This window comes from Callorhinchus milii, unplaced genomic scaffold (assembly GCF_018977255.1).
Source record: "Callorhinchus milii isolate IMCB2004 unplaced genomic scaffold, IMCB_Cmil_1.0 Scaffold14, whole genome shotgun sequence".
Lineage (NCBI taxonomy): Eukaryota > Metazoa > Chordata > Chondrichthyes > Chimaeriformes > Callorhinchidae > Callorhinchus > Callorhinchus milii.
In genome coordinates, this window is record NW_024704755.1 from 9191627 (window position 1) to 9217009 (window position 25383).

A 25383-nucleotide genomic window follows, 5' to 3' on the forward strand; every position below is an offset into this window, starting at 1 on the left:
TTACAAATTGCACAGAGGCTTTTTGTCTAATCTAAAAAAAATTAACTAACTTGTTATTGGATCATCCTTTTGATACGTTTATCCACAGGAATAAATCATGGACCAGTGATTGCTGGTGTGATTGGAGCACAGAAGCCTCAGTATGACATATGGGGGAATGCAGTCAATGTTGCTAGCAGAATGGAAAGTACTGGTCAGTTGGGCAAAATCCAGGTAACATGACAAGCTCCTAATTTCCTTGTGGACTTGCTTTGGGAATTCACATCTGTATATATTCGTGAAAACTTTAAGAGACGGTGACCACAACACTCTTAGCCGTTTTTACATTAACCTACAATTATTATCTTCTAAGTCAGTCAAAGTTTTAAAATCAAGACTGATAATTAAGACTCAGCTCATAATGTAATATTTCTTTGAAAGAATACACTCTCGTGTACTAATTACTGGCAGTCAAATGACTTGTATTTTCTATGTTCTGGTGCAGCAGAGTACACACACTGCCGTTGCTTTAAATTACAAAGGTGGGCTTCTTGCTTAGCCCACCTCATGTTCTGCTTTCCGTGCACTTTTGCAGTGTTCTCTTGCACTCGTGCCTGTACCAACCACTATGAGGAACAAAGGGATTTTCAGTAAATCGCGCTCCATTTACAAAGGTTACAAAGACCGTACAGTACAGAAACGGGCCACTCAACCCACACCGGTCCATGCCGATGTTTTTACCCACGAGTCTTCACCCTCACATCTTTCTGTTCTCCTCTCCCTCATGTGAAGGTCTAGCTTCCTCTTGAATGCATCTACACTACTGCTTCAGCCAGCGAGTTCCACAATCACACTGCCAACTGCATGAAGTAGTTCCTTGTAAATTTTCTTTTAGATCCCCCCAGTTGCTATCCTATATTTGTGTCCCCAAGCAGTGCAAATAGCCTTATTCAAACCCACGTACCCCCACCTCAGTGTTTCTTCTTTAGCAAAAGAAAGCCTTACCTATCCAGTCTATCTTGATCGCAGTAACCAGCCGACCCTGGTGACATTCTTGTAATCCTTCTCGTATGGAGACCAGAATTGGGCACAATACTCCCAAATGTGATCTAACCAAGGTTTTGTATAAATTCAACATCACCTTAATTAATTAACGCTTGCTGTGGCATCAGAAGCTTCAAGTGAACTCTTCACATACAAGTTGTTGTTGTTCACAGTGTATGTGCATTAACAGCAGTATTGTATGATTTTAGGTAACAGAAGAAACATGCAATGTTTTGGAATGCCTGGGCTATTCTTGTGAATCTCGAGGATTTATCACCGTGAAAGGCAAAGGGGAACTAAAGACTTATTTTCTGTGCACAGACATCAAGTCACATTAATGGTGGCAAGACTAACGATACTTCGTAATAAGCCTTGGATCATGGTTCTGTGTGTGTGCACTTTCAAGAGCAACACTGTCGCAAAACAGTATCATTTTCAGTTCAAAGGCAAACTTTCCATTGCCATTGCTTGTCTCACAACAGGCATTTTATGAAAGAAACGGTAAGGAAAATGATTTCTGCCTGCAGCGATACAATTGAAAATGACATAGCAAACTGGAATGACTATTCCGCATGTCTTATTCCAATTGCTCAATACTGTGCTCACTTCCATTTGTGTGGGAATATCATTTCTTTGTTTTGGCTACATGCTGAGCTCTGAAGATATGTCCCACTCTCATGCTGCGTATGGCAGTGATATGAGTATATTTTATGTTTCAAGTCTAATTTAATTGTATATACTTCTGTATTGATGAAGACTGTCTTAAAACAAAGCACAGATGTCAACAGCAATGAAAAAGCCAATATTTGTGCCTTTTTTGCATCTTGAAAAATGAACAAACGTATTCTGCAAAGGATGGTTCCTGACTAGCTCAGCTGATGTTACAATTATGCAAAAATGTTTTAGTTCTTGTTCCCTGTTGATAGTTAAGTTGTGGCTGCTGCAAATGTTGCAGTCATGCTGAGTGGATGCTTTTTATATTGTTTATTACGAAATCTGGTTATCTAGTTATGATATCCTGTATTTAAGTCCTCCTCAGCTAATATCCACAAGTATACACTGAACTCAACTACTCTTTAGACCTGCTTTAGGGGACATTTTCATAATGATGCTGTGCCTCAGATTTTTTTTGGAGGGGGGGGGGGGGTTTCCAAACAACTTCTATAAGTAATTCTTTACCTAGTCTTGTTCTACTGCTGCTGTCTCACCAATTACTGTGTAATTTCTTACCTGGCAGCCACCACATCTTAAAGCTCTGTGTCTGAAACAAGATTGTACTGTTTAACTTAATGTGTAATCATTAAGCTGCAGAATTGTTTTAATCAGTAATCATTTGACTCTAGATATGCATGTGTCCATATTCCTGATTTAACCATTTAATCTTTTTCAGTATATTTGACAAATCCTGCCCAAACCTTATTCTTGCACATCTCTCAATTGCCCCCCCAAATACTTTGTCTTTCGAGGTACAGCCTTAAATTGCTGAGCACAGTAAATTCAGTAATTGTAGTTTTATATTTGGGAGATATCTTCAAAGTAATACCTTTTCAATTTAGTTACAGATGCACTTCATCTTAATGGTTCATGTTCTATGTCTGCGAATGAAAATAACTAGAGCCTGCACATTAGATAAGACTAGTAAAGTAACGCGTGGAATCCTATTGGGATGGAATATAGAACAAAGTTTTGGATTTTGTTAATGTTTTTTGTATTATAATAAAGGAGGTTGAAAAAAAAATTATGCATTTTATCAAATGAGGATTATTCTCCACGGCGGTAGAGTTACTGGCAAAGAAAGTACCAGCACTGGATAAGTAGACCAGCTGTAATCCAAAGGGACACTAAATATTTCTACTCATTGATGTGTATTAGACGACAAAAAATGAATGCAGAAAGTTATAAAAATCTACATTTATTATGCACACACTTTACAAAAGTCATACAAATGTTTCACTACTGCCAATCATTTAGAAATGTTTAAAAGTACACACTTAAGCACACCGACGATTCATACAGAAATAACAATTGGTTCTTCACCACTGATGGTAATAACCTGTTCACATCGCTCACACTCTGTTTCCATCGCCTCCACTTGGTCACCACTGTTAGCCCCTGTTAAAGCACAAGCTCCACTTAGTCTGTTTAATTTATACAATTAATCTTATTTTTGATATTTGGTTACCACATGTAATTTTTACTTTTCCACTGCAACTAATAGGAATTCCCCCTACCTACCACAGTCAAACGCAGACTGCTATTATTCTATAAGAAATAAGACCATGACTATAAATGGTTAACCTTTTTTCATCCTGAACTCAATTTGAGAATTTGCACAAACCCACAGGCTATAGGTCCAAGCGGCTGTATGAAATGTTGTACATCATTAATTCTGATGCAACTCACCATGTAAAGAGTCTGGCAAAGAGTCTTCCAGCATTTCCAAAGGAACTGTGACCCCCATGGCCTTACGGATTCCAGCAACACTGGTGATGTCACCAGGAGTCACCTGGCTTGCCAACTCTTTAAGGTTTCCAGTCACCTTTTCAGCTGAAAAGACAAAACAGAATATGCCACATACTTTGAAGTGCAGTAATGAGTTCAACTTAATGGATGATGATGTAAATTGCAGAAGTCTGAATGCTGCCGAGTGCACAATACCAAGAATGCAGTTAATGGTTGCCATATTTGAAGGTCAGATGTAAAGGCCACTGAAACGCTAGTTATTCCCATGTCATCTTATCTGCACTGGAGTGGATGCGGGTTGCAACATGCATATATTCAAGGGTTTCTCCACTCTGAAAAATAAACTCATTCTTTGACCAAACACAAATTGCCTAATACTCATTGCATCACAGGACACAAAATCCATCTCACTTACCGATTTGATACTCTCGGATCGAAGGGCCCAGTAGGCAGAGCATGGTTGATGAGGGTTTGGTGCTGAAACGCTCATTCTGTGCTTGTTGCAGCTCTTGTAATAACTTGGTTGTTTCATCCAACTTCTTTTGGAGAATCCCAGACTCTGAAATCCAGTCAGAAAGTTAATGCTTAAAATCAGTTGAACAGCACAAAGCGCCTGGGTATCTTGAAGGACATTACATTTTCTACAACAGCGTGAATTTGCCCTGCAGTGCCTCAAAACAATATTATTAACACTTGTGGAAATTAGGAATAGCCTGGGTTACTGTGGTGCTGGAAAGGCTCCAACTTTACAATCTGACCATTTCCCCCCTGCTCGGGTCATGACCCAACTGTGCAGCGCCTTGGGACGTCCTCCTGACGTGAAAGGCGCTCTATAAATGGTAGCGTTTTCAAATATACAGCCAAGATAGATGGCACACCGTTTTATTTCAAAGTGAAACGTGCTCTGCCAACAGCTCAATATGTAATACATAGTGTAAACTGATACTGACATATTAAGTCGGAACAAGACATGACATCCAGTTTCCAGTATAAAACTCAGGGACTTTCAACAATTTCTGATGACATTTCTTCTGAAGAACCAAATTAGCACAATAGGCTTGAGCAACAGTTCAAACAACTACACGAATAGAGTAAGTTAAACTTTAATCAGTAACAGGCTATAAATAGATGCTAGAGAATTGTAACAATTCCCCTTTTAAAGCAGTCTTTCATTACACACCTTGTGACTCGGTTTCAGTGTTAATTACAGGCCGTAGGGAAGCAAAGCTATCCTTGGTGTTCCCGTGGCCACATTCCAACTCGGCTGGAACAACCTAAATAAAACACAATGCAAATCAATCACTTTACTCGACTGCCCTCAATCCAGAGGTATCCCCATTTTCTATATGGCTATTAGTTTCACATGTACTGGAGCTCTAGTAGCATTCATCGCTGCCTGGAAATTAATCCTGCAGCTACCTTCCTTCCCTTTGTTTAGATGGAACAACTCTGTTGTGTGGTCCCCACCTCACACTATACTTAACTCCTAGGAAGTGCCAGAAATGTTTGGATTAGAGACAACCCTAAACAACCATAAAATGAAGGAGAGATCACTTGTAGTAATAATTTCTATCAAACCTTCCAGGGCAGCCAAGAACACTTTGAAAGCAAGTAAAGTGTACACACCCAAAGATATAATGTGCCCTTTATTCTTGAAAGCCACCCGATGGGGAAAATAATTTCCTGCATACAATATGGGGTTGATGTCAAACGAGGGTCATCTTTCCATGTATCTGTTTCCCCACCACTGACATATTTTCAGACAGACTGAGGCCACCTTCCCTGCCCACCACTCTCTTAATGTCTCTCTTTGTGGCTTTAGCTGGTTAAACCCAAACAGTACTCTAATAACACTCTGGGGCCCTGAGCTCTCCCAACCCCCTCCTAATACTCTCCAAAATTAGGTAGGCAAGATGTGTCTCTCCAGGGAACGTGTGTGCATTGCATTCCAGTCACGTGGAAATTTCACATATACATATGGAACTGTCTAGTTTGGCAAGTCTTACATACAAGTTTCCACATGTGTTAGACACTCTCCTGACCAAAACAAGTTGAACTAAACATGTCCATGATTGCTATTCCTTTGCCTCCCATTTCTTAGAATCACAAAATGGTTTCTGCTTATCTTTACCTACTAATTGATATATAGACACATTGCTACTGAGTCTGGGAATCTACAGAAGAGAATTTCTGCTGAAGTAATCAAGTGCACAGTTCAAGTGAACTATGGAAAGTTCTTAATCCCTCTTAAAACCTATACTGTGACTCTGAGGTTAATTTATTCTTTATGCTGCTTTGCTATTTCAGGATCATGAAGATGTTTGGCATTTTTATTTAAATAAACCATACAGGAAAAACGTCAACGGTTACAACAAATAGACCCCATCTGCATAACAAAACTTACAGCAGATTTAAATCTACATAATGTGAATAATTAACTGCACTTCTAGTAGAGAATAGTCTATAAATAAATGTCAGTGTTACCTGTACATCTTCAGAGGCTTTAAGAACATTCAGATCATTTTCATTGTTAGATATGACCTGCAAGATTGCAAAAATAAATGCTAAATACCAACAAAAATATATACAAGTTACCTTGAACAAAATTAGGTTGAAGAGAAGGAGCAAAGATTCTTGTTTGTTACAGAGGGACACAAAAGGTTTTCCACTGAGAACATTTTTTCGCTTGCTGGTCAAAACAAACTGCGATAAACGGTAACATAATGTATTTAAGTGAATGCAAATATAGTTGCATTCACTTAAATACATTATGTATCAAAACGAATAGGACTGTCAAAAGCAGGTGGAGTACAAATATTTACATGTAAGTTTGATAGACTGAGACATATTTAAAATCTCTGATACTATCCGTGGATGCAAGAAGTCACAAATCTCCTGTAGCTATTCCTGATGCAGCACCTTAAGGTGAATTAAATTCTTGTAGCAATGAGCCGGGCTTTAAAAATACTATACCTCAATTTGATGTAATAAAAAGAGGGGGGGATAATGCTGTAGTATTTGGTTTTTTCAGACCAACTCACATCTGTAATAAATTACTTCCATATCTGAAGAGAACTTTCTGGAATTTGGAAGAACTGCATAAAAAATGAAGCCAATCCTGTCTCTGCTTATTGCTGCTTTTTCCAGGGGTTAACCAGTGATCTTCCAGGTCTAGATGACCAGGTATTTTACCGTATGACACACTGAACCCTCAGCCAATAACTTGGTTAAATGTTTCAGCCTTACAATTTAACAGGATTGTTGGGAAACCACACAAAAGCAAACACTTTTTAAGAGCACCACCACTTTTATACAGAACACAGACTTACTGGTTGCAGCTCTTTCAGTGCTTTCGAATGCTCGCCATTTGTTAGTGAATCTAGCAAATTATCCACCATGTCAACACTGTAGTCACTGTTGCTCGCCAAGAACTGTTGAACACTAGAAACAAATAGATTGCAAGCTACTTCGGTTTTGTTCAGCGTATTTTACAGATAATGCAATAATACAAGTCATTTGCTTTATTCAGGATGAAATATACTATTCCACTTTCCTGAAAGCATTTGATTTTCTCTCCCTCTTCCCCATGCACCTAACAATGCATCTTTTAGACACTATACTTGTGTTTTGATTATTGATCTTAAAAAGGTGAAAAAACTGACCACGGTTCTGAACTTTCTGGCCCCAAGGCAATCGCTTAACCAAGTCAGCTATTCCATGGCATTCCTTCTGTGAATAGAAGGTGTTGTTACTCACCTAAAGGACCCAAGCAAGCTTGAATCATCACCATACGTGGAATACAACAGGTCAGAATCCTCCTTGCTGAGATTAGCACAGGTAGAATCATAACCTGGAGCATAAGAACTGAATGGTCCATAGTTCAAGTACATCACTGCAAGAAAATATCACAGAGAAACATTACCACAATAGTCAGATTCACATTAAACAGTCAGCTGAATCATTAATCCAGGATTAAAGTTAAACATAGTTCCTAATGATAATTCAGTGATAATTCTACCAGAATCTAATCTCAGCTAGACATAGAGCATTTGCTTGCTAGCCAGTTATGCTTTTTGCTCTACTTCCCAATCCTCCTTGCTATTCAAATCAAGCCGTTTGCAGTACTAACCTGGTATAACTTTATTGCGTTTATCCTCTTTAAATCCTTGAAGTGTGTTGATACCAGACTGCAATCTGCCTGTCATCATTCCCAGCTTCACTGGACAGTAAGTTGGATCTGCAACAAATAGCACATTTTACAATAGTGCACTGGAGGAAGAAATACTGAAAGCCCAAGTATCAGTGGAAGAAACTAATTCTCTGGAACCAGGAGAGGGACCGAACATAGTAAAACTATTGTTTATCCGTCAGGACTTGGATTTTAATTCAGCTCCAAATACAATGGGACGAAATCTATAGTCTGCTGAATGCAAATCTCAACCATTTCCTTGCAAGAACGCATTTCAGGACAAACCTGGCCAGCAATTAAAACAAAAAGCAAAACCAGGGAAATGGAAAGTGGTGCCTGCGGTTGGCAAATAACCAGAAGCAGTCGCAACACAATAAAATGGGCTGAATGACCTCCTCCTGTACCGTACATTTCTTTGGTCTCTATATACACACACACACACACACAAAAGCACCAAGCTTACAACCCAATACTGCATACATGGTATATTACCATATTTACAATATAATGTACATAGCACTTTTACGTCAGGAGGGTGTCTCAAAGCACTTTTCACTCCTACAACACACATGGTTACAAATAATTCATAGTGCAGTTGAAGCTTAAACTCAGAAGGTATTACATGCCACAATATTCTGATATTGAAACACAACTGAATTCCAGCTTATTCTCTTACTTACCTCCCATGTCAGGTTCTGTTGGATTCCTGATTCCAAGGGTAGTGGTGCCATCATTTTTTCTTCTCTGGAATTCAAACTGCAGATAAACAGGCACAGCATGTATGTTATTAGGGGAAAGCATTAAACTAGAACTAGTTGGCTGAAGGCAGAGTATTTTCCCCTTCTGCCAATGCTCTTTCTCTTCTGAAGGTGACACTGGGCCACTGTTTGAAACAGTAAAGAAACAGTAGAAAAATTATAATATCTGTACGAAAATGATGACACCTGTACCTTGCTATCTGTTTTACGCCGGGTGAATTTTCCAGAGGATTCTTCAATAATGCGATCAAGCTTTTTCGTTTCTTCATCGATCGCATGATTAGCACCAGTTAGTGCATCCTCGCCAGTGTCTTTTTCTGACCTGTGTAGAGCATTTCAACACAAAAGGATCATTCAAATTGCAAACCTTGCTACTCTCTGTCTCATTCCTAATAATACACAACCACCATTTGACTCTTATTTGAACTATTTTCGAGTTATCAAATGATGACTATAAAATTCTGATTTAATGCGAACAACTTCTTTTAAGTGCAATATATTCTTATGTGCAATTACAAAAGCATTAGACCATTACTTAAACTTTATCTGATGTAAAATGTATAATAATTTGCAAAGTTATTTTGAACACCGCTGTGTTTGCACGACAACAACAACAACAAGATTCCATTTATAGAGCGCCTTTCACGTCAGGAGGACGTCCCAAGGCGCTGCACAGTTGACCACATGGTACTCTGCACTGATGACAATGTTCCTTCTCGTACTTGCACATGAGTTGCAACACATCAGTTCCATATCACGACAGGAAAGATTCACCTAATGGCTGATTCAATATGCTCTGAATAATTCAAATAAAAATAGAGCGCAAAGCCTCTCACTGCACCTGGGAAACAGGGAATATCACGCAACATTTTACTTCTGATGCACTTTCAGTAGTCAGGTTAAAAACTCAAGGCAGACAGAATAACTGATGGGATGCACTCGGCTATTTGTAAAAACAATTTTGAACAAATGTCATACAGAATTAATGTTGCAAAGCGTTTTAATAGAATGTGACTGCTGGAAAGAGCCCTCCATGAGTTGTTTTTGAATAGTCTTTTTCTAAAATCTTCTTTGACCCCCCCTCCTATCCTGATGGCAGTAACTCACACTGGAATAGGATTCCAAAGGTACCGGTTGAAATTAACTAACTCCATACAGAACAGGAATGAGACTTGGAATCTTCTATGTCTGTGTTTCATACTTCCAGTTTCCACATCACTCTACCTGTTGTCTTCACTCGTTTGGTTCGCTGAAGCTCTTTCACCCTTCTCACTGTCCATGGCTTTCCATTTTTCATCCTTCTCGTCCTTTCTGCATTCCCCATTCGATTCTCCCGTTCTGGTCTTATCCCCTTGCTTGTGGGATTTCTCCAGGTCCTGCATGAAGTCTATACTTTGTTTCAGAGTCTGGATTCTCTCCTAGGAAAGCAATTCAAACATTGCTCTATTAAAATTCATGTACTACTACCTGAAGATTTAACTAATGGAGTCCTGTAGCTAAGTGCATGTGAGAGACCTAAGTTCAATTCCAGGCAGAGGGTGAAACCTTGGGCAAGTTTCCTTACTCCACACAGAGCCTAATAATAATCCCGCCAAAAACCAAAAACAATAATAAATTGGTCATATTCAATCTACGACTGTTTGTGGGACATTGCTGTGCGCAATTGGCTGCCGCGTTCGCCCACAAATATACAGTCAATTCACTTTACAGTGTGTTCTGTGAAGTGCTTTGGGAAGTCCTCCCGACGTGAAAAGTGCTATATCAAATGCAAGGATTATTATTATAATAGCCGCACCAATATCAACACTATTTCTTTACCTCAAGTATTCTCAAACTCACAAGGTAACAATATACTACAGCCTCTACAAAACCATAATGATTTAAAAGATTCAAACCCCAACACATTTTAATAACAATAGTAATAATTCTTCACCTTTCAGTGGCAGCAAATTGGCTTAAGGAAAGGAGTTCAGCAAATGAGTTAGCGGAGAAGGATGAGGACATTTCAATCCGACTCCAGTGCAGAATTTGAAAATAAAAATTCTGAATCATCTAAAATTTTAAAACTTTTTTGATAAAACAAATTGTTTGTAGAGGTCTGAAATGTTACACTCCACTCCCTTTGCTTACAGTCGACTGTCGTTGTGTTTGTGGGGATAATAAGCCTGAGTGGAAGGAAAATTGCTGAAGCATTTATAACATTAATAAAGGCATAAATTTAGTCTTTTTTAAAAAAACTGTATGGCAAATTTGTTTTCAAGTGTATTGAAATATATATCTGTTGCCTTTACCGGGCTTAGGATTTTCATCCCAGAGTGCAGCAGTTTCTTTGCAGCTTTGTAGTAAATAGTTTCTGGCCGGTTGTACGTCATTGCATTTTCACACATGGTTCTGAGGTCTCCCTGAAAATTAAAAACAATTAATCTCCAAAATATTTAAATAAAATATACAACTGCAACAGTAAAACTGACTTTTTAAATAAAATTACGGAATAAAGTATTGTAACCATTTCTGCTGATGCTGTATACCGTCCAATTTATTTGCAAATCATAAATCTCTTAGCAATGAGAAAAAAAAGCAAGTTACCAATTGGTCTTTTGGAGGGGAGATAGATGTAAAGTATATTTTTTAAGTTGTCAGGGAAAAGCTAGAATAGAGACAATGAAGCCCAGTTAAGTATTTTGTGATGTTAACTAGATTAAACTGAACACGAGGGATTGGCCGTGTCATTAATTGTTCCAAACTCTAGATTTTATCTTGTGTGACACAGGCAGGTACAAAGGTTACTCTTTGAGAAGAAAAATATGCTGTGAAAGTGATACTTCACATGCTTTTTCAGACAGGTTAAGGTACGCGTCTCAGGCTGTTTGAAAGCGTTGGTTTCATACTGTACCTTCAACTCCTCTAGACTCTGATACTCGTTCTTCTTCACCCTCTCTTTCATCGTACTGAAGTCCATTGGATGTTTAATGATCATAGTGTAACCAGGGGCGATAAAATCAGTAACGGGGAATGAAAAAAACGCATTGGGGTCTTTCCTGAAAGAAAGTAAACAACATAAGAAACCCTTTTATTTGTGCATGCTGCTGAGAATGAGACCTGTACAGTGAAGGTCTCGAAAGTGACTGCATCCTAAGGGCAACGCTATTCTCTTTGTGTGTTTACCTGATGGTACAAATTCAACACAGCCTACAAACTTCACAGTTATGGAATTCATAAAGCATCACAGCACCTAGTTCAACTTGGCACCACCACTAAATGTTATATTCCAGCTTATCAAGTTTCATGATAAGTATTATACTATATTAATTGCAGAATTAAGCTAAAACCCTGATTTTTGTTTAATTAAAGTGCACCAAGCAGACACTAAGATGAATTGGCAGCACAAGTACTTGCCTCTGAAGTTGACGCAACACCTGATGTAGCAGTTCTTGAAAGGGAGTTTGGTATTCTTCATCATGAAGGTAAAAGAAATACAGGTTAGAAAGAACAGTTAAGTAACACAGCACTGAAGAGGCTCATATATATAGGGATTGAAAAGCTTAGCTAAAGCACAAGCATAATAGTTGCATAAATCATGGCTAACTATACATTCTCTCAACAGATGAAGCAATTATTTATCAAGAAGAACTGAACCTTGCAGCAGCTTAAACTCTATCGAAGTTTAAAATGCAGAATAGAAACATTTGGTTGATATTAAATGCTCCATCTACAGTAGACCTTACCTTCTACCTTCAATAAAGGAGAAGCCATGAGTCTGTCCACTGGCATCTCAAACCTTGTAGGTGATTGACTCTTCTCCTCCTCGCCCCTTTCACCAGCGGGTGGCTCTTTCTCTCGCTTTTTCTTGTCATCCTTAAAGAACAAAATTAAAAGCAAAACTTTTAGCAATGTATTGATAACTCACATTTATAGAGCACCTTTCAGGAAAATAATTGATTAGACATAATAATAATAATCCTTCAATTTGATAAAGTGCTGTATCATGTCTTTGAGACATCCCAAAGCTTTTCACAGAATAAACTGTGAAGTGAACAGACTGTGTATTTTGTGGATGAAATAAATGTGAATGTTACATAAGAAATTAAACTTTACATCTTTGCGTTAGCAAGGAAGAAACAACTTAGCACCAGATGTGGATGAGACAGGCAAAAACCAAACACATGTACTGACACGTACTTTTTTCCTTTTTCGTTCATTTTCAGTTGTGCGCTTCTCCTTTTCAATCTTCTTTTTTTTCTTTTTCTTCTTGTCTTTGTGCTTGTCGTAATCACTTTTGTCTTCAAGTAAGCTGGACTCATGTCCTGAAGTTGCCGTCGACAGTTCTGTTATTTCATTCCCACCTACTTTAAGCACCAGTTTCAGAGGTTTATCTTTATATTCTGCAACACAAAAGAACCATCTTTGACTATGTTTTCTTTGTAGGCTGACAAAATACAGAACTAAGTAGATGCAAAACATTTTCTCGTACAAAAGGTGACATGGAAAAATAAAATGGCAACGGTCGTGCTCTTACGTACTTCATAGAAGCTGAATAAAAATTGTCTGCTAGCAGCCCTCCTGGGCGGAAATTACATCTCAAAGTGTCAACGGACAAAGTGGGGAAGGAAAGAGAATTTTTTTTTTTTTGCGAAGACTACATTTGCTTGAAAACCCAAATTAAAAGAAGATGCAGGTGCTCCTTTTGATAAAATACATAAACTGCAAATGATATGCTGCCACCTGAAGGCTCCAATTTCTTTACAAATTGCTGCAACAGTGGCATCTAGTGGTGTTATAATGGTGTTCCCTTATGTTGCTTACAATTTCCTTTGAGAAGTGCTGTTCGAGTTCTATTTCTAGTGATCCTCAAAACACAGGATGGCGGTTTTAAAATTAAAAACGTGCATTAGATTGGTCATTGAACTAAAGGAAATGGAGGCTATTGGCTAAAGGGGTATTTCTTCCCGAGATACTGCATCAGCCATTAATTTCTCACCTCAATCATCTCATTCATAAAATCGTATTCTGCATCAGAAAAGTGCGGGTGCTGTTACTTCTAACGGCGAAGTTAAAGTTATATTTAATAGGAGCTACTTCAATCTAGAATACATATAAACCTCATATTTCAGTGTGTTTTAATTAAACAAGCTTAACACACCATTGGGAATATCCAGTAAATGACAACAGGAAAAAAAGTGAAGCAATGGTACTCTTAACCCTAGATAATAGAAATTCCTTCTGCAAAGACCAATTGCAGATTTCTTCATGTCCCTACAGCTATATTCACCAAAAAAAATCCTACCCGGCTTCTCCGATTTGGCTTCACAGAGGGAGTTAAAACTCTGGAGTGTCGCAGTACGGTTGAAATACCAAAAGGAAATCTTTAGAAATTGGTTCTTTCGTACGGCAACATTTTTAAAAGTAACCGTTAATCTACTTATACAGTGCGATGGGCTGAGCGAAAGGACGGCACAGGCTGATGATACGGGGGAGGGAGAGACCAGAATATTAAGGGGAGAGATTGCAACAGCGGGTTCTGAGAACGCTGTGAATAGTTCTGTCAGATTCTAAACAGGAACCTTTTATTCCGTCGCGCGCCCTGATCGTCAACACACACCGCGACGCGCCGTATCACACGCACAGCTCGGTGGGGGGGAGGGTGGGGGTGGGGGTGTGGGCGGCACTGTTTTTTTATGGGGGCGGTCGGCCGGGGTGTCTGACACACGCGGAATCCCGTCACCGCGTTAAAGGACATCTAAATCTGTTAAATCTAAATCTAAATGAAACCGATTTAAAACAGTTCACCCGATCCGCACATGGAAATCCCAGATAGATTGGGATGGAGTGGAATGCGCGCTCTCTCTCCCCCCCCCCCCCCCCCCCCCGGAGGGATGCATCCTGCCTACCTGATCCCGGAAAGTATTAGGCGCAGGGTGGCAAGAGCCAAGGCTGGGGGGGGGGGTAGCCCAGAGTGTGCGTTGGTTGGGTGGGGGGTAACTGCCGGAGTCTAACCGATTAAAACCGCACAGCTTGCCATTGATATCACTGTCTGGCAAACTTTCCCGCTGCTTCTCCGCCACTGTCAAGCGCCCTGGGACGCTATCCTGCTACATAAACACAAATGGTTATTGCTGCTGTTGTTGTTGTTGTTGTTGAAGGACCACACTAACCCTTGCAGTGTTAACAGGAGCCGAGGGGGAGTTATTAGAGCCACTGTAGCCACACACACACACACAGACACACACACACACACACACAGACACACACCCACACAGACACATACACAGATAGACACACACCCACACACACACTCACACAGATACACACAGACACTCACACACATAGACACACACCCACACACACCCACACACCCACACACACAGACACACAGACACACACCCACACACACAGACACACACCCACACACACAGACACACACACACATAGACACACACACCCACACACATAGACACACAACACAGACACACACCCACACACACCCTAATAGACACCTCCCGCCCTCCCTCCCCGCCTGGCCTCAGCCTCTCTCCCACAGCGGGGGGAGCCAGGGCGAGGCCTGAGTTCCGGCTGTGAAAGCTTAGGCCAGGCCGAGGCTTCACTGGGGCCTCGGGAGGGAGTGGGGGGGGGGTCTGTTGGGAGAAGCGGGAAGTGTGTGTGGTGTGTGTGTGTGGGAGGGGGGGAGGGAGGGGGTGCAGCAGCCGTCTCTCCGGCCTCCCTCCCGGCGCTCGGCCCCTTACCCTCCAGCTGCTGTCTGTCCGCCTTGTGCCTCTTGTGTTTTTTGCCCATATCTCTGTCTCTCTCTCTGTCTCTGTCTCTCAGTCCGGCCCAGGGCAGCGCAGCGAGCGCCGAGAACACCGATCAGCCCCGCCCCCAACCCCAACACCGCCACCAGCCTCAGCCCTGGGAGTCGAGCGCAGACGCACCGATCGGTCAACTCGCCCATTCGGCTGATGACGTCACACAACACCTGCTCACATCGCAGCATCACTTATTCCTTATGGGGGGGGTTTGGGGCGTTTGGGGGTGGGGGGGTTTGGGGGTGGGGGGGCCGGGGTGGGGGGGTTTGGGGGTGGGGGGGCGCGGGGTGGGGGGTTGGGGTTGGGGGGGTTTGGGGTGGGGGGCGCGGGGGTTGGGGGGGTTTGGGGGTGGGGGGGCGCGGGGACGCTGCTGTGCGCAATCGGCTGCCGCGTTTCGCCCACGAGATGTGCAGTCGGTTCACTTTACGGTATGTTCCATGACGCGCTTTGAGACGTCTCGGAGAGAAGACGCGACAAGGCGCCATATCCAATGCGAGGCTCGTCGTTGTTGTTGTTGTTGTTGTTACTATTTGGGTAAACTCATCTCCCGCTGGCGGCCCCGCACCGGGTCATCCCTCGCAGGTCCGCATCGCCACCTGCCACCCTGCGTGAGGGCGTCTCTAGCAGGTCCTCTCCCCGCCTTTGACTTCAGTTAGTTATTGGTGCCTGGTCTCTCGCAGGTCCGTTGCGCTGCACTGCTTCTAGGTGTCCCGGCTACAGTGACGGCAGGTAAAACAGAGCCCGTGGCCAGAAACTATGTTTTAAAGCAGAGACGCTGTTTATAGCGGATTCCGCAGAAACATTGCAGCCACAATTTTTTATTGGCCCAGGCTATGATCTCCTGGTGATTGTGTGTAATATCAAGACAACACATGCTTGCTAAGACATTTGGTAATATTCCACCGCCGTTGTTGGATATTATTCAAACTCTTAGACAAACTCATTGTGCAACATAGAGCATGAGATGGTTACACGGCTGTACTGTATATCACTGCTGAATTCTCACTGTCAGGGTCATGGAATGGTTATTTCTTTGTCCACTTACCACAGTGATCTTTGATGTTCCCTAGTCCTCATGGTGGCGCTGTGAGACAATTGTAGAGAGACCTCTGTTGAAACCATTTCAAGCAGTAGGATACTGGAACACTGCAGAAATGTTATGGGAGAATTTACATCAGCAAAACCAGCATAAAGATCACAGGAGTCAAATTCAATTTAAAACTATATTCCGTCTTGCTTTCTCCACCCACTCCAAAAAAACATGCTTAGTAATCCCTTGAAACAATTGCAAATTCTAATAGCATTAAAAAGACATATATAAGAGAAAATAAACAATTGTGTTTTTTTATTTGATAAGTTTTCTCCTCTTTTTCCACTCTTCTGAAGTAACTCGTCCTGGTGTATGGTTCACAGGCACTCAAAGCCATCTGGTACCTTGCCCCAATGGCCTTTTTCATGTGCAAATCCAGTGAGTGAGTGTCAACAGGCTATTTGACCCTGGGGGGCATCACAGACAAACCTGATCCCTCTTCACTTGAAGTCCATCACAATGACTCCAGCAGTAATGATCCAGAGCTGGAAACCATTGCTGAAAATCCCCTCCTTAGCCTAGGAGCACTGAAGCCAATTGTAGAACCCACAATTCCAGCTGAATCGAACTAACTTAGCACAGACCAGGGATCAAATTACAGACTGGCCTGATCTGTATAACATTTATCTACTCACCTAACAGTAAGCCCCCTTATTTTTGTCATTATTGAAACAGTCAATTGATAACATAAGTAGGATCAGTGAATTTTAATGTCAAAATGGTACTTCTACCTTTTCAAAGGTTGTTGGCCTAAATGCTGTTATTTGCTCATTTGAATATTTTTTCCGCTCCATTAAAAATATCAACGTTCAGGTGCACTGGTGTAATGGGAAGTGTTACAATTAAACTACAGGATGGAAAATGAAAATGTACGTTCTTTATGTATGCACTTAGGCAGTGAATATTGGCAGGCTTATTCAACTGTGGTGCACATCATAGCCAAGCCTGACCATGTACTTGCACAAAGTGCACCCAAGAGCAAGTTCCAGCGGGAGTGATGCAGAGCGGGAGCCCTGCTGATTTTCCTTCCTTGATCATTCACTGAACGTCTCCAGTCAATGTGAAGTTTCTATCCTCAAAGCAAATCAAACACTAGGTTGCATCTTTAGGGAATTTAAACTATAAATTGAAAGAAGTCATTCTAATCTTGTATAGATTATCGCTGAGGCCACATTTGAATTATTTTGCATGGTTTGGCAACCTACCTTCAAAAAGAAACTGAATGGGATTCAGAGGAGGGCAACAACACAACTTACAGTTCTTAACGGTTTGAATAGTGGAGACTGTTTTGCAGTTTTTTCTTGATTACCTTTTGGGTTCAGGGACTATCTATGCTGAACCTTTCTCCCCAGAACACGTGGGACAGTGAGTCCATGAAAAGGAAGGTGCTGGGCAGATGGGAGATGTAGGTTTGAAGCAGAATAATTAGGGAGAGGTTAGAAGGAATTTCTTCATTCAGAGGAGTCTGTAGGGTTTGGAATTCGTTGCCGCAGGTGATGATTGAGGCCGGATCAATGTAATTATTCAAAAGGAATTGGATAAACATTTGGGCTTCAAAAAGCATTGAAAGTGGGATTATTGTTTTTTTTTAAAAAGTGGCAATTTAGTAGCAGTAGCACAGACACAATGGGCTCCTTCTGCGCTAAAATTCTATGATGGGTCAAATGGTCCTTACACACTCCTTTTTTTATGTGACCTTAAATGTCTTTCAGAAAGCTTCCCAGATCCCTCAAGCCTTCCCTCTCGTGATTCTACCCACAGTTGTAAATAAATGGCAGCAACGTTTTTATCAGGATGATGAGCAATCCAACATCTGCAGTCTTTACAGAAATTTACATTTTTACAATCTCACGCTGGAATTGTGCTTTTATGAATTCAGAAGGAATGGAATCCATGATTTTTTCCTGGTATAAAAAAGGCTTTTTTTTCCTGTACTGTTAATGGGGGTTATTCTACTCCATTCATTTAGTGTAACAAATCTTTCTTTCGATGTGCACATATAATGGGAAATTCCATTAATTTACATTAAGGAGTTGGTGTGACACTGAATCTACAGCTCCCATTCAACTGCAAAATCTATTAGTTCAAGTAATTTAAAGGTTTGAACTAAGACATTTCTTGAAGTACATTACACTGTTTATTATATTTGTGGGAAACCTTTTGCATTCTTTTAGTTTGTTGTAATGCGAAGATTGTATTTCTATCAGAAAATTTGTTTTATGAAAACAAGGGAACTCTCTAATAATGGCTCATTGTGAAAATGGAACATATTGGGAGGTACTGGGTCATACAGACTGGGAGAAATGTAGGTTCAATTTGTGATTGGTACTGAGTTAACTGACATCTGGTTGAGTTACAATGGGCATGATTCGATTGGCTTTGGTGTTCATCGTGGAAGTTGGGCCCGATTCCTACTCCTAATTGTTGTCAAATATCCCCTTATCGAAGGCTTGTAGGTTTACATATCAGATGTGTGAATCTGCAGTTGTCAATAAACTCATTTTAGTGGATAGGTGCAACTTATGTGTGGAACTTCTCAGTCTGGTTTGGATTCTCTTATACATGGTGATGGATTTCTGCATGTGTCAGCGAAGTCCCATGAACAGCCTGAATTCAATAACCAATTAGTGTGGAAGAGGTGGTAAACGCTCTGCTGGAGGCAGCAGTAAATGTAAGATAATTTGGATGCACGGGGTGAAAAGCTGTTTAACATGAAAAATGATGGGACAGTGGCACTTACATGCTGGAACAACAATGCACAGTGGAACTGAGCAGGGAGATACAGTCTACATTCTCCATCTCAGCTGTGCTGCGATGAGCAGAGGCCAATTGTCTGTCTGCAAAACAGAGTTTGTTTCACTTTCAGGCAGCTCATGGCTGGCTACTGCACACTGAATTGGAGCAAAATCTATTTGCAAGTGTATAGTTTAGTGGCAGATGGGGTTGGATTTTGTCTCAGTTTGAGGACTCTTAAATAAACATCCCCATCCCAACCAGATATCCTGAAGCTGAAATGAAAGGAGTGCTAACAGGCTTTGTTACATTTGTGTTTAACAATTTGGAAACATTTCCAGTTTCAACAATAACTAATCAGAAAAATCCTGGTGATTTAATCTCCAATTATGAATTTATTATGAATTTAATCATGCTTTTACTTGATTTAATCTGTGAAATGTATTATTTTGCTTGCATGAATGCAACGAGGAAATAAAAAGTTGATACCATTCTTTCTGGTTATTACAGAAAACCATGAAAAGGAAATATTTTGGAGGCGACTCTTAAGAAGAGGAAACTGACTTTACACCTTGTGTTAACAAGGAGTGAGCAATGAATAATTTCCAACACTAGTCTCAGTTAAGCAAAAATGAAAACCACAAACGAAGCTGTCAATTTTGTGATAATATTCATACCCGCTGTGCATCCACCCACTCATTTCAGATTGCAATGGCAATGGTGTTTTCTTCTTGCAGGGAAAAATAAGAAGCAGAAACCTTTTTCCTTTCTTCCACCTTTGTAAGGAAGAATGCACAATGAGGCCTAGTTGTACAGAGGTCATTATTGGGCAAAAGGTGCATACAGAACAACTGTATGTAATCATTGAAAAGAGATCTATGCAATAACACAGGTAAATTATACACCTATTTATGTACAAACTGGTGCTGTCCCTGAATGAAAGGACATTATCTTAAAAAGGACATTTGTAGAAACATAGAAATTGTCTCTGTTGGTTACCTCAAGAGTAATCATTTCTATCCACCTTACCTGCCCTTTCCTCAAATCCCTATAGCTAACTTTTTTAAAGTTATTTGTCTAATTCCCTCTTGAATGTCAATATGGATTCTGTCTCAACTACTGCTCCCAGGAGGGCATTCCATATTCTAACCACTCTATGTGTGAAAAAAATCTCCTAATACTGGGCACAATATTCTAACTTAGGTCTAACTACATAAGTTTAGCTTTATCACTTTGCTTTCATCTAGCTGAGTTGTACACATATCCCTTTTCCAACATAAATAAGGAAAATGCCAAGATGTGCGTATGATTTCTTTGTTAGTTTGTGCGAGATGTTTTTGAATTCCGTATGTCAGAATCTGTTAGCTTTGTTGTGTTAAATTCAGTTATGCATGAATGGGTTTGGAAAAACTATATTTAATCAATATAAATAAGCCATACCAGACTAAAGCTATGTGACCGCACTAAACTTTCATTAAAATGTAGATAGCTGATGTTCTATGATTTAATCTGACAGGTTATTAAAATTCCTTTTTCACTAAACATCATTTACACAATGGCTCTCTTGTACACATTAGTGATACAACATCTATTTTGCAAAGTTCAATTGTTTTTACATTACAGCAGTAAGTCGGTATTTTCATTATGCAGCCTCATATGATATTTGGCCACAGTGTTACAGCAGAAACATCACCTGCTAAAGTTCCAATATTTATACTTCTGTGCATTACTGAGGGAAAACATTCTGTATTAGAATGTAGTTTGATACACATCTTTACCTTATGAAGCTGGCACCATCACTGTAAAAACATTTTCTTAGCGTTAAAAAAATAAAGAAAACATCTTCTCATATCAATAGTTTCAGCTCGATGGAAGTAAATGATTTAGATAGAAAATGTCATTACCTGAAAAGAAAAAATAAATAGATTAAACAATTTTGGTGTCACCCTCTATAAGCATCAGGCGATGATCTAAGGCAGGGTACTTTTGGCTACATACCTTGTATGGAATCAACAGAGGTAGAATTGTGTCATTACTGCTTCATCTGTCAAATACCACATTATTTAAAAAGCTGTATAAACCTTTGATAACAAAGATAAGTGATTGTTAGATAAAGCTAATATATGTATAAAATATCTGAATTATTAAGACATATAATTCACAGTTTAGGTTTGGCTTTGGAACCCATTCTGGTATGATAAAGAAGGATTTAATTTTGGAAAAGGTCAGAGGAGGCACATAGCAATATTGCAAGAGATTGGGAAGAAGGCTGTCATCAGACTAATAGGAAATTTGGCTTCGAATTTCTCTAGCATTTTTGGGATTGTGCTGTCAGTCCTGTTGGTGCAACCTTGTCAGATTCAATCAGCACATTAATACAATCACTGACAGATGTTTTCTTTATGGAATGAAGGTAGTGCAGACTCATTTGAAAAGATTTCCAGCTTATAAAAACTGTTCCATTTCATTTGCAACTTTCAACACCGTGATCCCCAGTTGATTTCCGCCACTGTTTTAAAATAAATAGCAAGGGATGGATGTTAATTAAAGTTAAAAGAGTGCTGTCCTTTAGCACAACAAGATATTGATGAAGAGATTGGAGGTCTTTGGCAAGGCTTTTGACAAGATAGCAGGAAACTTTCTAACCTTTTACATTAACTGAAAATATTAGAAATATACCTAATAGTGATAGAAATAATAAAAGGAGAGACAATAAAGGGAGGAATACACTGTAACATACATGACTTGCCAATTGTAATCTTTTCAGTGTAGGCTGTTCTGTTTTTTAGTGCACACAGGTCACTTCCTCCACTTTAGTATGAGCAACCATTAACTATTATGTCAAACTTATGCCACATTATGAAGAATGCCATTGACACAGCTATGAAAATCTGGAAATCGATGCTTGGTGGCGTGTTGGAGCTAAATTTACCAACAATGGGAATATCTTTTGTGGGACACTGCTGTGCGCAATTAGCTGCCGCATTTTGCCCACAAAAAACACAGCCAATTCACTTTACAGTATATTCGGTGAAGCGATTTGAGACATCTAGAAGATGCGATAAGGTGCGATATCAAATGCAAGGATTATTATTATGTCTGGCTGAACAATACTCGCAAAATGATGCTAGACGTTTATAACAATGTTATTTTAGTTATTTTTCAATAATCTTCAAGCAATTCATTAGGAATCTCTATGATCTGCATTTAAAATGCAGTAAAATGGAAAAGAAATGCCTGCATTTTTTCCGTCCCAAATACAATGACTTTCAAAAAGTAGAATTTCAACAGTGACCTCTTGCCACTTATTGGAGACGTTTAGCAGAGATGTCATATTGATAAAAAAACATGCAGAATTTACCTAGAGTTTGAAATTCTATATGCAACTTGAATGAACGTGACCACATAATTACTGCCAGAATTCAGATTATTGGAGAATAACTCTACTGCAAAACGAAAACACAATTAGTTGCGCCAATAGTAAGGAAGGAGGCTTGATTGAAATAGTACATTTTTCTGAGGTACAGAGTCATGCTGTCATTATTTAGAACTGGTTTAAACCTCCGCTGTGGTAGGAAAGCACTCTTCGGCAGCGCTTCCCAGCTGTGCCAAATAAATATTTTATTAGCTGTGGCCATCATTGACAGGTCAACAAATGGTCTGTTTTGCAGCTGGAAAATCTAATGACTGCTCCTGTTTTACTGGTAAATGCTAACGTAGGGAATAAAAGAGGACAAAGTAATTTTGGAATTTGTCTTAACAGCATAGTTTGCTAAAGTTATACTGATGCGGTGATGGTTGGATGAGTGTCTGTACCTTTAGTTTCCCACCCACTGAATTCCTTCCATCAGCTGTGTAATGTGGGAAAGCACAGGGCCCAACACTTCTTTGCCCTTAACTGCTTACACGCATCTATCAGCGTTGGAATGAGGCCTGTTTTCACGGATATGGATTGCACAAGCACAGAGAAACCAATAGAAAGGAGACGGGAAGGAAAGAATTTCTTAATCCCTCAAAAATGTAAGTTATTTCACTATGTATAGTACTATGCATTCAAAGTAGAAATCATACATTGTGTTTCTCAGATTTGCAGGTCCATTATTTTCAATATTTTCACAGTAGGCAGTGGCATGTCTCTGACTCATTATTACGTATGTTGAACATTATTGACGTAGATGTGTAAGGAGCACTGACAGCAGATGAAGGGGCCGTACAGAACGTTTAGTTTGCTGGTAAACTCCTGCTGGTGGGATCAAACTTTTCCTCCGCCTACTCCTAAACAAGTAGTCTGTATCCTCTATGGTTTTACTCACTCAAAAGCTTTCATTTTTGAGCCGCAGGTATTTAGACGACCAACAATTCGCATTTGTATAGCACCTTTCACATTGGGAAGACATCTGAAAGCGCTTGATAAAAGTTATTTATCTTGCCTTGATGTGACTCAAATTCATATTTGCATTATTGTCAGGGGCACAAGTGTGCAATCTAACAGTTATGATAATTTCCCATTTTAATTTCCCTAAAGCAAATACTGCATATAAATTATGGTCACTTACGGGCACCTGAGGTGATTTCTTTCAAACAAATGAAGTGTTCCTGTTTCGTCTTTAGAGCCGCTCTCACTTCCAAAACATCCTTTAAGCTATATACTGTGGCAGATGAGGAGGCAAGCTGGCTGCTGGCCTTGCCTATTCACAGTACTTTTATTTCAGCATGATAGAAAGCAACCAAATACGACCCAGTCAAAAGTCAGTGACTCAGCTTGACATCAGTCCAATTCACATTGTGTAACCGTCCTTTTGGGGTCAAGCAGGAGCTTGACCTCAGGACATCAGGGAAGTAATTTATAATGAATGCACGTCAATGGGTATGGGGGAGGGATGTGCCAAGGAAGACATAACTTCACTCAAGGTTTGACCGTTACTTGGACTCACGCTGCTTTTTGTTCTCCTTTTAGCAAGTGGAATCTTTGTCTTGTGCAGCCTCGGAATTTAAATTTAATGACTAACGTTTAATGGAATTTTTCGGTTAAACAGCGCTCATTTGCCTCATGCCTCACCTGTAACTTTCTCCCAGAGGGTTGGTTAAGTAAATGCAGTCAAATGGAGTTTGTGTCGCCTGTCTTGGGATCTAGTGCCATTGCTCCACATTGGCTTGTGGTGGGAAGGATACAATTTTAATGTTTGCTCCGGTGAACAGTCGAGGCTTTGGAGTATGAACATTACATTGCATATACAGGAGCCCACAGCAGTTAAACAGAAATGGAATTTTAATCCGTGATGGTATTGGTGTGAAGGAAGTGCAATAATCCTTATTCTGCACAATGCATTTTGATGATTTTTAATAAAATTCATACATTCACAAAATGCATCATTTATAACAGCAAGGGAGGATGTGGGAGTGAAATAATAGTGGTGGAAACAATCACAAGCACCAGATAAGTGGAAATGAAAACAACTTGCGTCTTAGGAAAATTACTGAATAAACCCACCCATGGCACAAAGAAAAAACATCTGAATTGGTAAATTTAAATCTTCGGTAAAGACTCTCTTCAGCCTTTGCTCCTATAAACAGAGAGATTGAAAAACACATTAAAAGCTTGATAGAAATTTATTATTAAAAGAGTGATACATGCTACAAACAATTAGTAGAGCAAAATCGTACTTTTTGGCATTCTACATACACACCTTAAGCATTTGGGGATCTTCAGTTCAAGATACAGTTCAACTCGAGTGGAAAATAATTTAACATCTGTTGCAACTCTTAAATCACCTGATGGGTTTTTATGGTGTTTAAACTGAACACAAATGGAATGACAAAGTTCACTAGTAGCATTAGCATACTTTAAACAATCTGAATGTATCTTAACTGTTTGCGCACTAATGACAAATGATACTGTTATGAAACAAAACTTGGTTTGCCCTTCTGAGACACTGCTCTTTTATAAATACAAGCAACGTTTCATAACTTTGACATAGTAAGTTAAACAGGGTTCTAAAGTGTGGGAAAGTGCCATGGCTATTATCTGTGCTAAACACATGTTAGGTAGTGGAAGAAAATCGAAGGCTACTGGTGTGTTCTTCACCATCTGTTGTTTTTCAGCAATGTCATGATCTGTATTCTTTGTGTTCTTTCTTGGAGTTAGTCTCCATTCCGCTAATTTCAGCATTTTAGTTTCACCAAGAGAGCAGTCGCATGGCACACACATTCCAAACTCATTTGCCTTTACTGGGATCAGGGTTTGCAAGGCCGCAACAATTAGAAACAGAAGCAAAAAAAATGCATGTCAAAATGATACAGATGTCAAGGTACTAAGTGGTTGTTACA

The 25383-nt window shown here is 39.9% G+C and overlaps 2 protein-coding genes across 2 annotated transcripts in view; one reads left to right on the forward strand and one right to left on the reverse strand.

Annotated features, from left to right (window-relative positions):
- The window catches only part of adcy7 (adenylate cyclase 7), a 45831-nt gene extending 43052 nt beyond the window's left edge, over nucleotides 1-2779 (forward strand). Inside the window, 2 exon segments of the mRNA XM_007889440.2 lie at nucleotides 89-213; nucleotides 1233-2779. Coding sequence (XP_007887631.2) covers nucleotides 89-213; nucleotides 1233-1361 — 254 coding nt within the window. The 3' untranslated portion in view covers nucleotides 1362-2779.
- Nucleotides 2780-2919: 140 nt separating this feature from the next.
- Nucleotides 2920-15330, reverse strand: brd7 (bromodomain containing 7). Its single transcript, XM_042340319.1, has 17 exons — nucleotides 15174-15330; nucleotides 12613-12815; nucleotides 12159-12288; nucleotides 11830-11884; nucleotides 11327-11471; nucleotides 10725-10835; nucleotides 9658-9851; nucleotides 8626-8755; nucleotides 8356-8431; nucleotides 7616-7723; nucleotides 7243-7378; nucleotides 6816-6927; nucleotides 5971-6027; nucleotides 4667-4760; nucleotides 3902-4045; nucleotides 3427-3570; nucleotides 2920-3135 (listed from the first exon to the last, which is right to left on the reverse strand). The coding sequence occupies exons 1-17, from the start codon at nucleotides 15220-15222 to the stop codon at nucleotides 3032-3034; spliced, it is 1992 nt and encodes a 663-aa protein (XP_042196253.1). The 5' UTR covers nucleotides 15223-15330; the 3' UTR covers nucleotides 2920-3031.
- Between the last annotated feature and the right edge of the window lie 10053 nt (nucleotides 15331-25383).

Excerpts from the sequence above, each read along its gene's own strand:
- brd7 (XM_042340319.1), bottom strand. The coding sequence starts at position 15,222 with ATGGGCAAAAAACACAAGAGGCACAAGGCGGACAGACAGCAGCTGGAG. Across the intron at positions 11,472-11,829 it reads GTGTTGCGTCAACTTCAGAG|GAAAGACCCCAATGCGTTTT; the intron begins GCAAGTACTTGT and ends ACTTTCTTTCAG. Across the intron at positions 7,724-8,355 it reads AACAGAACCTGACATGGGAG|ATCCAACTTACTGTCCAGTG; the intron begins GTAAGTAAGAGA and ends TATTTGTTGCAG.